This window comes from Equus przewalskii, chromosome X (assembly GCF_037783145.1).
Source record: "Equus przewalskii isolate Varuska chromosome X, EquPr2, whole genome shotgun sequence".
In the NCBI taxonomy this organism is placed as follows: Eukaryota; Metazoa; Chordata; class Mammalia; order Perissodactyla; family Equidae; genus Equus; species Equus przewalskii.
Genome location: NC_091863.1, coordinates 6,908,926 through 6,923,761, shown reverse-complemented (window position 1 = coordinate 6,923,761; position 14,836 = coordinate 6,908,926). Strand labels below are relative to the sequence as shown.

At 45.0% G+C, this 14,836-nt stretch overlaps 1 protein-coding gene across 11 annotated transcripts in view; it reads right to left on the bottom strand.

Moving 5' to 3' along the window:
• The window catches only part of CLCN4 (chloride voltage-gated channel 4), a 68,414-nt gene extending 60,278 nt beyond the window's left edge, over positions 1-8,136 (bottom strand). For 2 of the 11 annotated variants that reach the window (XM_070605295.1, XM_070605301.1), the window contains exons 1-3: positions 7,366-7,526; positions 6,919-7,069; positions 5,934-6,186 (exon numbers count right to left, since the gene is read on the bottom strand). Coding sequence is in view for 2 of the 11 variants with exons in the window: in XM_070605292.1 (XP_070461393.1) it covers positions 5,934-5,947 (14 nt within the window). In the remaining 9 variants the exon portion in view is untranslated. Of the gene's footprint in view, positions 1-1,948; positions 2,151-5,933; positions 6,187-6,918; positions 7,070-7,365 lie in introns of all 11 variants that reach the window. The other 9 variants (XM_070605305.1, XM_070605294.1, XM_070605299.1 and 6 more) reach the window with 8 other exon arrangements.
• Between the last annotated feature and the right edge of the window lie 6,700 nt (positions 8,137-14,836).

Genomic DNA, 14,836 nt, shown 5'->3' with positions numbered 1-14,836 from the left:
TTTCCACAATTTTGACTTGTTACAGAGACAGGGCCAGATGGTCCACCGAGGGTGCCAAGCCGTTCTGAGCTCACGGAAGCAAGGGGCCTGCTCGGGGGGCACAGACAAGCTGTGGAATGGGACCCGAAAGGAACAGGGCAGCCCACACGGGGACCCGCGAGGGGCAAGGCTGCTGTGCCTGGCCTCTGCACGGCAGCTCAGTCTCCCTGAGGGCCACCTCCCCAGAAGAGTAATTATTACGAGGCCAGAAAGTGTCAGAGAGAGAGTGAGCTGAAGGCAAGGGAATGGGGGGGGCACATTGCAGTCCCAGACCTGGGGGCCAGGGGCAATTTTTCTGGCCATTCTAACCTCCCCCACTCCCCAACCCACAAACACATAAAACACGGCCTGCACGCTGCAATGCCACTGCCACCACTGCTCCCTGTCTCTCAGGAGTTTTCCAGCTCGCAGACCCTCTTACATCCATCTGATCCCCCCAAAAAGCCAAGCAAATACAGTTGGCCCCATTTTATAGAGGGGGTGGCCGTTCCGAGAGTGGAGGGGCACAGCCAGAGCTGCCCTCTGAAGCGTTAGATGCAAGTCATGTACTGGGGCTGGAAGCAGGTCCCCACCACCGCCCTGAGGGGGTGTTCCCGGCGGCACTCGGGGGCCGTTTGCGTTGGCCTCCTCCTAGCTGTGTAGACATCACCACCATCTTCTCCCACAGTCAGCGCCAGCACCATTCGTGATCTCAGTTCCTCCTACAACACCCCCACGGGTACTGTTACTCCCACTTTCGCAGGTAAGGAAAGGGACACTTGGCTGTCAGGTCTGCCCCAGGTTCCGAGTCAACACGGACATGACGTCCTCCAGGTCTGCTGTGCACCCAGGTCCAGCAGGTTCCAGCACACGCTGATCTAGTGCTTGAGGTTTTTTCTTTCCCTAACACTCTCCTTTCTGCCAAGCTAGCTTCCCAGCTACAACTGGCATACAAAGAGGCCTCCCCTTTGGATAGAAGCTATTTCTGGAACCCCACAGCATAAAAAAAGCCTTCACATTGTATTCTGCAACACACAGCATACGACATTATGAAAGGGAATCAGCTCTCTGACCAAGAACGCAGCATTAAACAAAGCACAGGACAATGAATTCGAGAATACTGGAGCCAGAAGAACGTTCAGAGATCATCTGAATCAGTGGTTCTCACTCCGGGGGCAAGAGAGCTCCCCCAGGGGACGCATGGCAAAGTCTGGAGACATTTTTGACTGTGACAACTTGGGAGGAGGTGCTCCTGGCATCTAATGGGTAGAGGCCAGGGATGCTGCCAAGCATCCTACAGTGCACAGGACAGCCCTACACAACAGATTTACCCGGCCCCAAATGTCAATAGTGCCAATGCTCAGAAACCCTGATCTAAATTCCGTGGTTACTCTGAGGACGAGAAAACTGAAACCCAAAGACACAAAGCGACTTGTCCATGGTTATCCAGCCACAAAGCCAGAAATGGAATCCAGGTCTCTATCACATCCGTCTCTGGCATCTGCTCTGCTCTGGCTAGCGTTAGGCTGGAGGGGAAGGAGGGCTGGGAGCTGAGGATTTTAGTTCTTGTAGTCAACCTGAACCGAATGCAGAGATCTGCAGAACAGACTACTGAAATACTGCAGCGACACGTCAGGGCGCGCAAACTCCGAAAGAAGCACCGCTTGCAAAATTACACCTCACGCAAAAATTAACTTGAAATGGATTAAAGACTTAAAAGTAAGACCTGAAACCATAAAACTCCTAGAAGAAAACATAGGCAGGAAGCTCCTTGACATAGGGCTTGGTGATGATTTTTTGAATCTGACACCAAAAGCAAAAGCAATAAAAACAAAAATAAATAAGTGGGACCACATCATATTAAAGAGCTTCTGCACAGCAAAGGAAGCCATCAATAAAATGAAAAGGCAGGGCTGGCCCGGCGGCTCACCAGTGAAGTGCACACCTTCCCCTTCTGCGGGCCGGGGTTCGCCGGTTCAGATTCCGGGTGCGGACATGGCACCACCTGGCAAGCCATGCTGTAGTAGGCGTCCCACATATAAAGTAGAGGAAGATGGGCATGGATGTTAGCTCAGGGCCAGTCTTCCTCAGCAAAAAGAGGATTGGCAGCAGTTAGCTCAGGGCTAATCTTCCTCAAAAAAAAAAAAAAGAAAAGACAACCTACTGAATGGGAGAAAATATTTGCAAATCATATATTTCTTAGATAAGGGGCTAATATCCAAAACATATAAAGAATTCATACAACTCAATCGCAATAAAACAATGCAATTAAAAAGTGAGCAGAAGATCTGAGTAGACATTTTTCCAAAGAAGACATGCAGATGGCCAACAGGTACATGAAAAGATGCTCAGCAACACTAATCATCAGGGAAATGCAAATCAGAACTACAAGGAGCTATCATTCCACACCTGTTAGAATGGCTATTATCAAAAGGACAAGAAATAACAAGTGTTGATGAGGATGTGGAGAAAAGGGAACTCTTGTGCACCATTGGTGGGAATGTAAATTGGCGCAGCCACCATGGAAAACAGTATGGAGGTTCTCCCAAAAATTAAAAATAGAACTACCATATGATCCAGCTTTGCCACTTCTGGGTATTTATCCAAAGAAAATGAAAACACTAATTCAAAAAGATATTTGCACCCCTATGTTCACTGCAGCATTATTCACAACAGCCAAGACATGGAAACAACCTAAGCGTCCATCAACGGATGCAGGGATAAAGAAAATGTAGTGCGTACATATACAACGGAATATTATTCAGCCATAAAAAAAAGAATGAAATCTTGCCATTTGCGACAACATAGATGGACCTCAAGGGCATTACGATAAGTGAAATAAGTCAGACAAAGAAAGACAAATATCATATGATCCCTCTTATATGTGTCACCTAAAAATTTTTTTTAAAAGCTCATACAGAGAACAGATTGGTGCCTGCCAGAGGCAGGGGTTGAGGGACGGGAAGAATAAAATTTTTAAAAAAATTGAAGCTTCAGACATGGTTGGATCCAGGGGCTTGAAAATAATTGATAAAAAATGAAGATCAGTTACCAACTAGGTAACGAAAGCTGCTAGCTATCTCCTCCTTGGTAGTAATTTCAGCCTGAAACCATGTGCCGCCAAATCCAGCTCATCCCTGACCCCCCATCCCTGAGAACAGCAGAGGCGCCACGGAGGGTTTAACCTCTGCTGGCAGGAGCATGGTGGTTCCCGCCAGGCCTTCTGGACTTGTTCAATTACTTGACATTGACTAGTGTACTAAACAGTTACTAAATATTCCCAGTACCATGCCCAGTGCTGGAGACAGAGGAACCAACAAGACAGACATGAACCTCCACCTTCATGGAGTTCACGTTCCAGCAGGGGAAACAGACCCAAAACCCAATAAATCAGTAAAGTATTAAAAAAAAATTTTTTTTAAAAATACGAGATACCATTACTACCAACTAGAATGGCTAAAGTTTTTTTTTTTTAAACCTGACAATACCAAGGTGCTAGCAGGGAATAATCTACATATAATAAGACTCATTCACTTAAAAAAATAAACACAGGAGATACCACTACATACCTACTAGCAAGGCTAAAACTTTTAAAAATATCTAACACCAAGGTGCTGGCAAGGATGGTGAGCAACTGAAATTCTATACATTGCTAGTAGAAATGCAAAATGGTACACCCAACCTGGAAAACAGCTGGGCATTTTGTTATAAAGTTAAACATACATTTAAAAAAAAGACTACAGTAAAGACATAGATGATAGATACAGAGACATGGAGATATAGGTATGGACATGGATATGGATATGGATATAGATACAGACATGCAGATAAAGATATAGACATGGATATAGACATAGACATGGATATAGATATAGACACGGAGATATAGATATAGACATGGAGACACAGATAATAGACATTGAGACAGATATAGATATGGCTATAGACATAGACACAAAGATACAGATAAAAACATTGATATGGATATAGATATAGACATGGAGACATAGATACAGACATAGACACGGATATGGCTATAGATAGAGACATTGAGATAAAGATATAGACATGGATATAGATACAGACACAGACATATAGATATAGACATGGATATGGATATAGATATAGACATGGAGACATGGATATAGACAGAGACATGGATATAGACAGAGACATGGAGATAAAAATAACATAGATGGATATGAATATAGATATAGACATGGATATAGACAGACATGGATATGGATATAGACATGGAGATAAAAATATAGACATGGATATAGACAGAGACATGGATATAGATATAGACATGGAGATATAGACATAGATGGATATGAATATAGATACAGACTCAGAGATATAGGCATGATACAGACATAGACACAGATATTGACATAGACATAATTTTGACATTTGGCTCTCTAGGCTGAAGTATATGTCCCAACAGCTTGCCAGCTCATTTTCCAACACAGCATTAATTTCTCAGAAACATTATTTTGATTTTAGCACATGATAAGTCTGGCTGATTACATCCCATGCACATCCACATTTTCTTTAAACAGGGCTCACATCCTGTCTCTTTTCCCCCTGATGTCTTCTGGATGGATCTTACAAAGTTCTACGTTGGAAGAGAGTTCTCTGAGGTTTTTCTAGCTTTGCCTTACTCTGAAAGAAATGACCAGAGCAAATCAATTGAAAATGGGTTGGCAAATAAAGCAGACGGTGGCAGCATAATCTCTTTCTCAGAGCCAAAGCTATTTGGGCTGCCTGAGATCATAGTAAATCCACTGTAAAAAAAAAAAAAAAAAGAAAAAAAAAGAAATGCCTTCTTCATCAACTAAAATAGCATTGCTTTACGGATCCTCCCATAGTAGCTGGTGGGTCAAATTATTCATGATGTGAATTCCTACACAGTTTACTGAAACCAAGGCTTCCAGAAGGGTCGTGTTTTACAGAAAAGAATGCCACATTCTCCTAAGGGTGCCCACACACGTCCTGGCCTCGGGTTGTATTTGAACCAGAGAAAAGAACGTAAACACAGGTCAGAACTCTCAAAAGAGTCCATTAAAATGCCACACACACCCTGTCCTGCTAGAACCGAAGTCACCTGACCCCCTCCCCCCCCCATCTGCCGCTGAGTCATCAAGCCCCTTCTTTCAGGAGGCGAATTATTCAGCGAGGGAATTAAAAAGAACCCTGGGAATTCTTGGGCTTGGGTGTTCGTCTCCACCCCCACCCCCTCTACAGACCGCTTGGTTCTGAAAAGATGTAGTTGATTCGTTCGTTCTTTCACTCGCACGTTACCTTCGGAGGCTACATTTTATTTTATTTTATCTTATTGGATACTGTTATTTTCACATCTATTTAAAACACCTGGAAGAAACAAAATACATTTCTGACATATCCACTTTAAACGCTAGAACCTTGCAAAAATAATGCAAAACGATTCAGCTTGCACATCTAGCTCTTAAACCGCTAATCAAGAAGTTTCCATTCCATTCAAAGCAAAGCAGCTTCTGCTTTGAAAGAAATCAGGCTAAATACTGAGGACAAACCCCGTAAGGAGAATTAGTAAACGTGTCATTATTTAACAAGCACAATGATAGCCAGAAAACATTTGATAGTCATCTTTGACAAGCCTCTCTCTCTCTTTATAATGCACGTATTGTGATCATTCCAGATTTTTTCCCTCCGGAGCAAAATGCCTCGGTCTTTCTGTCTGGCCCCTGCCCACTTTCCCAGGATGAGCATGCCAAGACCCAAGTCACGCGTGGGCCTGCAACAGCCCTCCCCCGCCCGGTGCACGCAGCAGCCGCAGCAGCCAGAGACCCGAGTTTTGCTTTCTGGGGTGCCAACGGGCTGGAGGCCCGCGGGCTGGGGCTCCGCCTGCAGAGTCGGCGCCGCGCGCCCCTTACCTGCAGTGCCGCATGGCGCAGCCCGGCCGCCCACCTGCACAGCATCCTAGAGCATCCTTTCTTCAGCGCGACGGCTGCGAGCGCGGTGACGTCACCAGGAGGCAGGCCTCACGCAGGCACGTGACGCCCTCTGGGTGAGGCGGGGGCTGGGGGAAGACCCTGGAAGTCCCTGGAGGTGAGGAGCTAGTGGCGGGGAAGCCCCGCTTCGGCCTTCTTTCTGGGCGGTTTGCTTGCTGCGCGCAGCTTGCCTGGCCTTTCACGAAGTATGGGAAACAAACAGCGCACAGAAGGAGAAATCCAAATGATTACAGGCTCCAAGCATGTAATAGGATTTCAAAAGCGCTAGCAATAAGGGGATTAGTAATGAAAGGAAACAATTTAGTGTTTTATTTTAAAAAGTCTTTACCAAATGCAATGGAGAAATAAAGATATTTTGTGCGGATCAAAATGACAGTTAAAATATAGAGTGCATGGACATACTTTGCATAGAGGTTTAATGTTTCAAATCATATATCAGATACTTTAATTTGAAGCATATTCATTATGGATTATTAGACTAATTGCACTGATGAATAATGCTTTTATTTACTCTCAATAGCTGCATTCCAGTACTTATTTGTATTTGCCAAAGAAAAAAATTGTGACACCACGTATCTGTACTACTTACTCGAATATTGATTATTTAAAATAAAGCACTATTGCATGAGCATGGCTGTGCTTGTGTCTGTGTTTGCTTAAATCTTCTGGCAAGGAATTTGAACTCTCCGACATGAACGAGTTAATTCGCAATAACTCATTATTTCACGTTTTCTAATTTTTATGACATTCTGCAGAAGTGCGTCATCTTACTATTGCAGAAAATACGTACGATGTCATTTCTCACTCACAACTGAAACAGCCTTGCCTACAAAGCCTTAGAAAATTCCAACTGTGATCATGCTGTAAATTTGAAATGGCATATTTCAAACTTAAGCAGTGAACATACCAACTTTTCTTTTGCCAAACCACACAACCGGTTTTGAAACGTGAAGGGGCAAAAGCGGGAACCGTTTTTATTTGTATTCCAATTTCATATAGATTAGTTTACTTTCACTTGAGTTTAAATCGCAATTTTAACATTCCCTTGGCTCAGGCCCCTGAAAGAGATGTGAAATAGATGGTTTTACAAGCAGGCAGGCGTTACTTACTTGCTATTTATTCCAGCAGCTTTCATGTCATTCTATATTTAACCCGGGCCCTTTTACCACCATTCCCTCCAGATTAACCAAATTTCTGTTCATAAGGTCAGTCTCTAATTTGGGGATAAATATGGGCCCTTGCCTCTCACAGCCATCCATTATTTTCAACATGAGATTTTAAAAATCAACAAAGTGGCCGTGTGGTTTTCTAGGTCACTCCTCTCGTTTGTTTTTCTAAGTGATAAGCAACTTACCTTTTGCTTTCAGGTTCCTGAGATAGAAAGTTAAAATACTACCGAAATCCCCTGCTCCTGGCGGAGGGTCTGATGGAGACAGAAGCTGACAGGCTCATTTTCCTGCCAGAGGCAAACGTCGATTTCAGCCTCAGGCGCCCAGGGCCCACCCCCACCTCTCCGCGGGCCCGGCTGGGAGCGTCACGTGCTCGGCCCAGCCACTCAGCCCTGCCCTGCCGGCTCAGTCACCTCTTGGCTCTGGAGGCCCGCCAGGCCAATTTCTTTCGCCTCCAACACTCGGTGTTTTCGTGTCCGGAGAGAACCCAGCGTCCCGACACAGGCTGCGCTGTCCTCAGAGGCTGTACAGACTAGGGGGAGACTGCAGGAGTTCCACGAATCGGTGGGAGCTGGTGGTCTGTAAAATGTCCTCCTGCGGTCTAAAATGACTTGTTCTGTTTTCCCGCTTGGCGGAAATGACTAAAGTAGAGGCACCTTCCTCATCTTGCGGCGATTTTTTTGCCAATAGGTTAATTTCACCTTCACTTTTCGGGGTGATTGCTCAAGTGTAAAATAACATTACAGCAAACAGGCGATCCAGAAAAGGCCCAAAACTGGGCGGTGCAATTTTCAACAGAATGAAAGAGTTTCCACCATCCTCCACCCCACCTATGAAATTGTCATTTTAGCAAAGATTTAAAGAAAAAAAAACAGATACCACTCATAAGAATGTAAATTGAATAAGCTTCCTGGTGGGCTGTGTAGTAATTCCTACAAAAAGCCTTACAAGTATGCACAGTGTGAAAAAGACTGTGGGCCCAGCAGCTGTTGGTATCATTTGCTCCAGGAATTTGCCCTTGTGGGAAGGGAGTGCAAAGAATCACCTAAGGAAAGTTGGCTGCAATATTATTTATGATCTTAAAGCACTGATTGCAAGTTAAAGCTCCCAAAACAGAGGATAGGTTAAATTATAAGACATCTATACAATGGAAGAATTAAAACTAATGTGGTAGCAACACTTTTTGACATGGGAAGACGTTCATAGTGTATTAAATGATAAACAAGCGAGCTCCAAAGCATTCTGTGCTGAACATCCGTCTACCCTGGGTAGGTGGTGAAGGAGAGCCGAATATGCGACTTTGGCATATTGATTATTTTGAACAAAGTTACTTAAGAAATAACTCCATGCAAGGAGGACACTCTGACCTTCCTTTGTCCCCCTGAAAGCAGGAAATAAATCTCCCATGTGAAGGCCCCCTGCCTGTCCCAGGAGGATATAAAGCATCCTTATCTTCAGAAAGGGAATCCAGGGGCCAGAAGGCTAGAGCAACAAACCTGGTTACTTCTTTGCTAGTTTGCTGCCCCAAGCCCAAACCCCCTTGTTCTGTCAATTCTTCACAAATTTATTGTTTCCTTCTCTAAAAGGCATAAAAGCTGCTTGCTTTGGTCGCTTCTTGGAGTCTCATATTTCTATGCGCTGCCATAGGTACAAAATTAGTCTTTCTCTTGTGACTGTGTCTTCTGTCAATGTAATTATTAGATCAGCCAAAGAGCCTAAAAGGGAAGAAGGCAAAAGTCTCTCGCCCCTGCAGTTTAAGATATTTATATAGACACAAATGCCTTTATATATGAAAATAGAAAACAATTAGGAAGTGAATTCACTACAGTGTTGAAACCTAGGACGAAGAGGTTAAAAAAATCTTCCCTGGGCTAGAAGAAAACAACAAAAACTTTGAGATAAGCTTTGCTATCTGCAGCTGTGCATATTCAGCATAATCAGCTGTTGTTTAAAACTAACCAGGTCTTTCTGTCCCTCTTTAGTATATGAGTGAGCTGTCTTTCCCAGGAAGTCAAGGTCCAGACATCGAGATTCGGCCTCACAAGGCCAAAGACAGCTAAAGATGAAAACTAATCAGGGAAGTCCAGACAGTCAAGGGAAAAGAAATTCAGTCTGCAAGGCCAAACGCAGGCTGCTGGGAAGGTGCCAACCAGCAAGGCCGCATGCTCCCCCTCCCCTACTAAAACCCCGACACAGGCTCCTGTGGGGGGCTAGAATTGGCCACCCCAAGATATGTCTCTTTGACATGAGGATTATTTTGGGCTGGTTACTTTTATTTTTTTATTTTATTATTTTTTTGAGGAAGATTAGCCCTAAGCTAACATCTGCTGTCAGTCCTCCTCTTTTTGCTGAGGAACACTGACCCTGAGCTCACATTCGTGCCCATCTTCCTCTATTTTATATACAGGACGCCTACCACAGCATGGCTTGCCAAGCGGTGCCATGTCCACACCCGGGATCCAAACCAGCGAACCCCGGGCTGCTGAAGTGGAACGTAAGCACTTACCCACTGCTCCAAGGGGCCAGCCCCTGGGCTGGTTACTTTTAAAAACGGCAGACATGAGAGAAACTCTGAAAAGTAGAATTTACTTACCCTTTGTAAGAGACGTTTACATCTGTAAGGGAAATCTCCATCTATAAAGGTGTCTCCCTCTCTGTACCAGGAAGAAGGGGATGACCTTTCCTCTAGAAACTCTTATCAATGCAGAAGGCAAGGACTTACATCTGCATAATAACCTTACTCTTGTTTACTGTGCTTTTCTGATAACCTGCCATAACTGACTCCCCCACCCCCAACATCCTCCTTTGTTTTTGGCTGAGGATGATACTTCAGGTGAGAGCTTCCACTATTTTGGTGAGTTGCTTCAGTTTTCCTGGGTCTCTCCCATGTATACATGTTATCAAGCTTTGTTTGATTTTCTCCTGTTATTCTGTCTCATGTGAATTTAATTCGTTGTCCAGCCAGAAGGACCCAGAGCGGGTAGAGGAAATGTCTACGTCACCTAGACTCCCCCTCTCCTAGTAAAACCCCAGCATAGAGAAAAAGGAAAACTAAAATCTTTAAAAAAAAAATAATAACCCAGCACAGGCTCCCCCTCCCCCACCTAAAACTCCAGATAAAAACCCCTACCTTTTTTCCTTCAAGGATGTGGATCTGAGTTCTAATTCCCATCTCCTCATCTGGCTGCCTTTCGATAATAGTAAACCTCTTTCCTTGCCACAAGCCTGGTGTTTCAGTTTTTTCCTTATTGGCCCTACTATGTGGCAGGTAAACTATGTGGCGGGTAAACGAACTTGGATTTGGGTTTGGCAACAGTATCAACCGTGGTGCTCCACTGGTGAGTGGGATCAGGGCTGTCTTACATTTTTCTTCTCTTCAGCTTCGCTACATTTTCTAATTTTCTACAGTTAACACATATTCCTTTTGTAAGAAGAAACGGTTATTGCCTGCTTTCTTAAAAGCACCATAGTGACATGATCATGGAGTAAGCATTTTTGGCTACTTTTTAATGCAGATTTCATTACTTGAAGGTTCTCAGATCTTAACCACAAAACCCAAGAGGACAATTCCTAGTCAGCCGAGATTATTCTGCTCATAAAAATCTTTAGGAAAGAAGATGCCAGCCAGGAACTGGTATTAATGTTTCATTGTCTCTAGGTCCAGTCTCAAGTTCTCGTCCATTTAAATTCACTTCTCCCTACTCAGCCCTGTGTGGGGATAGAAAGTTGGCCCTTACCATCCTTCAGGAAAAGATTCTTCGAATATTTATGCCAAGACCTTTGAGCTTTGATTTCTCTGTACTGGTGCCTTCTATTTTCTTCACAGATTTCTACTTTTTATCCCTTTGAGTGTTTTACATTTTTGTCCTCTTGATTATCTGCTGCTGGAATATTTGGTAGTGTCTGGGGACACTTTTGGCTGCCACAACTTGCAGAGGGGGGTGCGACTGGCATCTAGTGGGTAGGGGCCAGGGATGCTGCTCAACATCCTACAGCACACAGGCAAACCTATAACAAAGAATGTTCCAGCCCAGAATATCAATAAGGCCAAAGTGGAAAAAGCTTGGTTTAGAATTACTTATAAAGTATAATTTGATGTCCAAAATGTTCCATTTCCCAGGCATTTTTAAGAGTCCACTGCTGCAGAACGTACTGGAAGCTCTGCTTCATTATAAATCCTTAAATGTAGTACTCCTGGGAGGTGAGAAGTATAATCGTCTGCATCTTCATACACTGTTTTGGAATCAATGCATGGGAAACTGCAAAGGGTGGTTATCACTGGGGAGAGAGCCTGGTGGCGGGGACACAGAGGTGGAAGGGAAGTTTTCATAGACATGGAAACTCATTGCATGGTAAAGAACAGGCAGTTTTCAAACCCCTTTATATTAATGCCGCATGTACAGTGTGGAATCACATGCACGGCGTAGAGGGCCCATTCATCCCCAGGATGTTGTTTGATGCTCACAGCAGCCCTGCTGACAAGGCATGCCATGCCCGTGTTTTGCAGACAGCCCTGACATCAGTCCCCTGCTCCCCGGGCTGGAGTGGCCTGGGGTCGGGCCAGGTCCTCTGCCTGGTGCCCTCCTAGCTCCCTGGGACCCTCCCCAGCACTTGCCAAGTTATACCCAAATCATTTTCTCACATCCCCACCCCCACCCCCCCAGCTCCTGAAGGGGGAGAGGGAGCTGGACTGACCTGTCTTTAAAAGCCCAGAGTTTAGCACTGTCTCTGGGATCCAATGTCACACCAGAACCAAAATTGTCTCCAAATGTTCTCAACCCCAAACTAGCACATGTCATCATGCGCCATCTTGAAGTACTGCATGACCGTATTACAGTACTACTGTCTGTGCTGTTTGGCCAAGCCTCTGCAAGCCCCAAGTTTCCCTTCTGTAAAGCGAGGAGTAACGTTATCCACTAGCTGGGGCATTGTGAGACTTAACTGCAAGATCTGGAAAGAGTCAGCAGTGCTTTGCAGAGCCTTATTGGAGCCTGAGATACAAGGAAAAATGTGAACCCCTGTATATGCTTGTCAAAATATCTTCCCATAAATTGGCACAGATGTTAGCTCAGGGCCAAGCTTCCTCACCAAAAAAAAAAAAAAAAAAAAACCACAAAAAACTTCCCATATCTTGAACCAAGTGGAAAAAGCCAATCAAGACTCTACAATCAAAAACACACACACATGCTGGGGCCAGGCCCGCGGCTGAGTGGTTAAGTTTGCATGCTCCACTTCAGCGGCCCAGGGCTTTGCTGGTTCGGATCGTGGGAGCAGACCTAGCATCACTCATCAAGCCATGCTGAGGTGGCGTCCCACATAGTACAACCAGAAGGACCTACAACTAGAATATACAGCTATGTACTGGGGGGCTTTGGGGAGAAGAAGAAGAAGAAAAAAAAAGGTTGGCAACTGTTGTTAGCTCAGGTGCCAATCTTTAAAAAAAAAAACCCCACACACAACTATATATAAAGCCCCACGTGGCCCAGTGTATTTGCACGCCATTGTCAACCCACATAAACCCACTGGGCGGGGCTGAGCAGGACATGTAGCCTTGGCTGGTTGGATTGGAAATGACTGTTCCCCTTGCACAATGATCCAGGGTCAGGAACAAACAACAATCTGTTTTCATTTTAAAATGTGACATTTTGCTTTTTGTGAATTTTTGCATTAATTTTGATTTTTACAAATAATGTGTTATTTTGACACTGATTTTTTTGGTGCTCACTTAAAGTTTGCACCCAAGGTGAGTGCCTTCCTCACCTCCTCCGAATTCCGCCCTGAGCATCTGGTGTATTATTCTGCAAACGGTGGGTCTGATAAAACCTGGAGCTGAGGGCTCTGTTTCATCTGTCTTTATGTCCTGAGCTCCTGTACATCTGAACACACTGTGCCATGAATGCGATCCGCCACACCCGGCATGCTGCTATGCACGTGGCCAACGTCCAAAAGGATTCAGGGAATAAGTGAATGAGGCAGACTGGAAGAACATGCAATCCTGCCTTTCCCATGCATCCTGATCTGTGGTCATAGGTCACGATGAACATCTGAAAGCTACAAACGTGGACCACAGTACCCTGACATCTATCCAAAGGGATGGCCTGGACTGATGTGACAAACAACAGCTTTGAAAGCCCTCTGCACTTCTGCAGTGGAGTCATCGTCAAGGACGTTGTCACTCAAGGAGGCCTGAGAGAGGATCCCGTGGAGCACTAGGGCTGAGAGCATCCTCACTTCCCCTGAGAAACTAGCGTGCTGTTTTCCTCTCTGACAATAAGAACTGTGTAGCTGACAGTGTCTCCTTTTTCTCTTTGGGTGCCAGGAAACTCAGATTGATAGGATTTTTGTCAAAATTGTACTGCTTCAATATGGTAGCCATGAGCCACAAGTTGCTATTTAGGTTTAAATTAATTTAAATTTAAAAAACGTAAAATTCAGTTCCTCAGTCACACTAGCCACATGTCAAGTGCTTGAGAGCCACATGTGCTAGTGGCCACAATATTTTAGCGCAGTTGTACAACAATTCCATCCTCGCAGACGGTTTGATTGGATAGTGCTGTAAAGCATTTCTTTTAAACTAATTCCACGGCAATAAAACAATTTGTGTTTATTACCCATAGGCTTCTGTCTATAATTGGAGGGTAGGAAAAGCAATCTGGCCAGAGTGTCTGTTGGTGGGAAGGACAGGAAAGCACGGGTTCCAGAAGGCTGTGTGCCTCCAGCCACAGGTCCGAGGCAAGATGCTTCCAAATGCCAGAAAATGTGCAGCTTCTGCCTTTGGACTTCACCAGGAGTCTGTGGCTCTTGTTCCAAAATGATAGGAGGGCATCTGATCACTTGTTTCAAAGCAAAACTTGAGATGCATGACAAGAGTGCACAAATATTGGAATAAAGGAACAGGCCTTTCAAAGATGAGTGCTTCTGTGGTCGGCTGAATAATGACCCAAAGAGGGTCACACCCTAATGCCCAGCACCTGTGTACATGTTACCTTACATGGCAAAAATCACTTTGCAGCTGTGATGTTAAGGCTCGTGAGATGGGGAGAGGATCCTGGGTTATCCAGGTGGGCCCAATGTCATCACAAGGGTCCTTGTAAGAGGGAGGCGGGAGGGTGAGAGGCAGAGAAGGAGGTGTGACAGCAGAAGCAGATATGAGAGAGAGATTTGAAGATGCTACACTGCTGGCCTTGGACATGGAGGAAGGGGCCATAAGCCAACAAATATAAGTGGCCTCTAGCAGCTGGAAAAAGCAAGGAAACAGATTCCCCCCTAGAGCCTCCAGAAGGACCCAATCCTGGCAGCAGGAGGGTGCTGACACCCTCATTTTAGCCTAGTGAGACCCATTTTAGGCTTCTGACCTCCAGAAATGTAAGCGACTAAATCTGTCTTGTTTTAAACCACTCAGTGTGTGGTCATTTGTACCAGCAGCAATAGGTACCTAAGAGAGCCCTGACTCATTGATTCCTCCAATTCATTGGACTGAGCACCCAGGGTGCACCCACAGGGCAAGGCAGGAGGGCTGGCAGTGCGTTGGGGTGACGTGGTGCCTCTGCCCTAAGAGCTTACAGTCCACATGGTGACAGCCATGAAACGAGTCTTTCTGATTGACAGGGGGCAGCGCTCCAATGAAAGAAGTGCTGGGTGATGTGGAAACACACT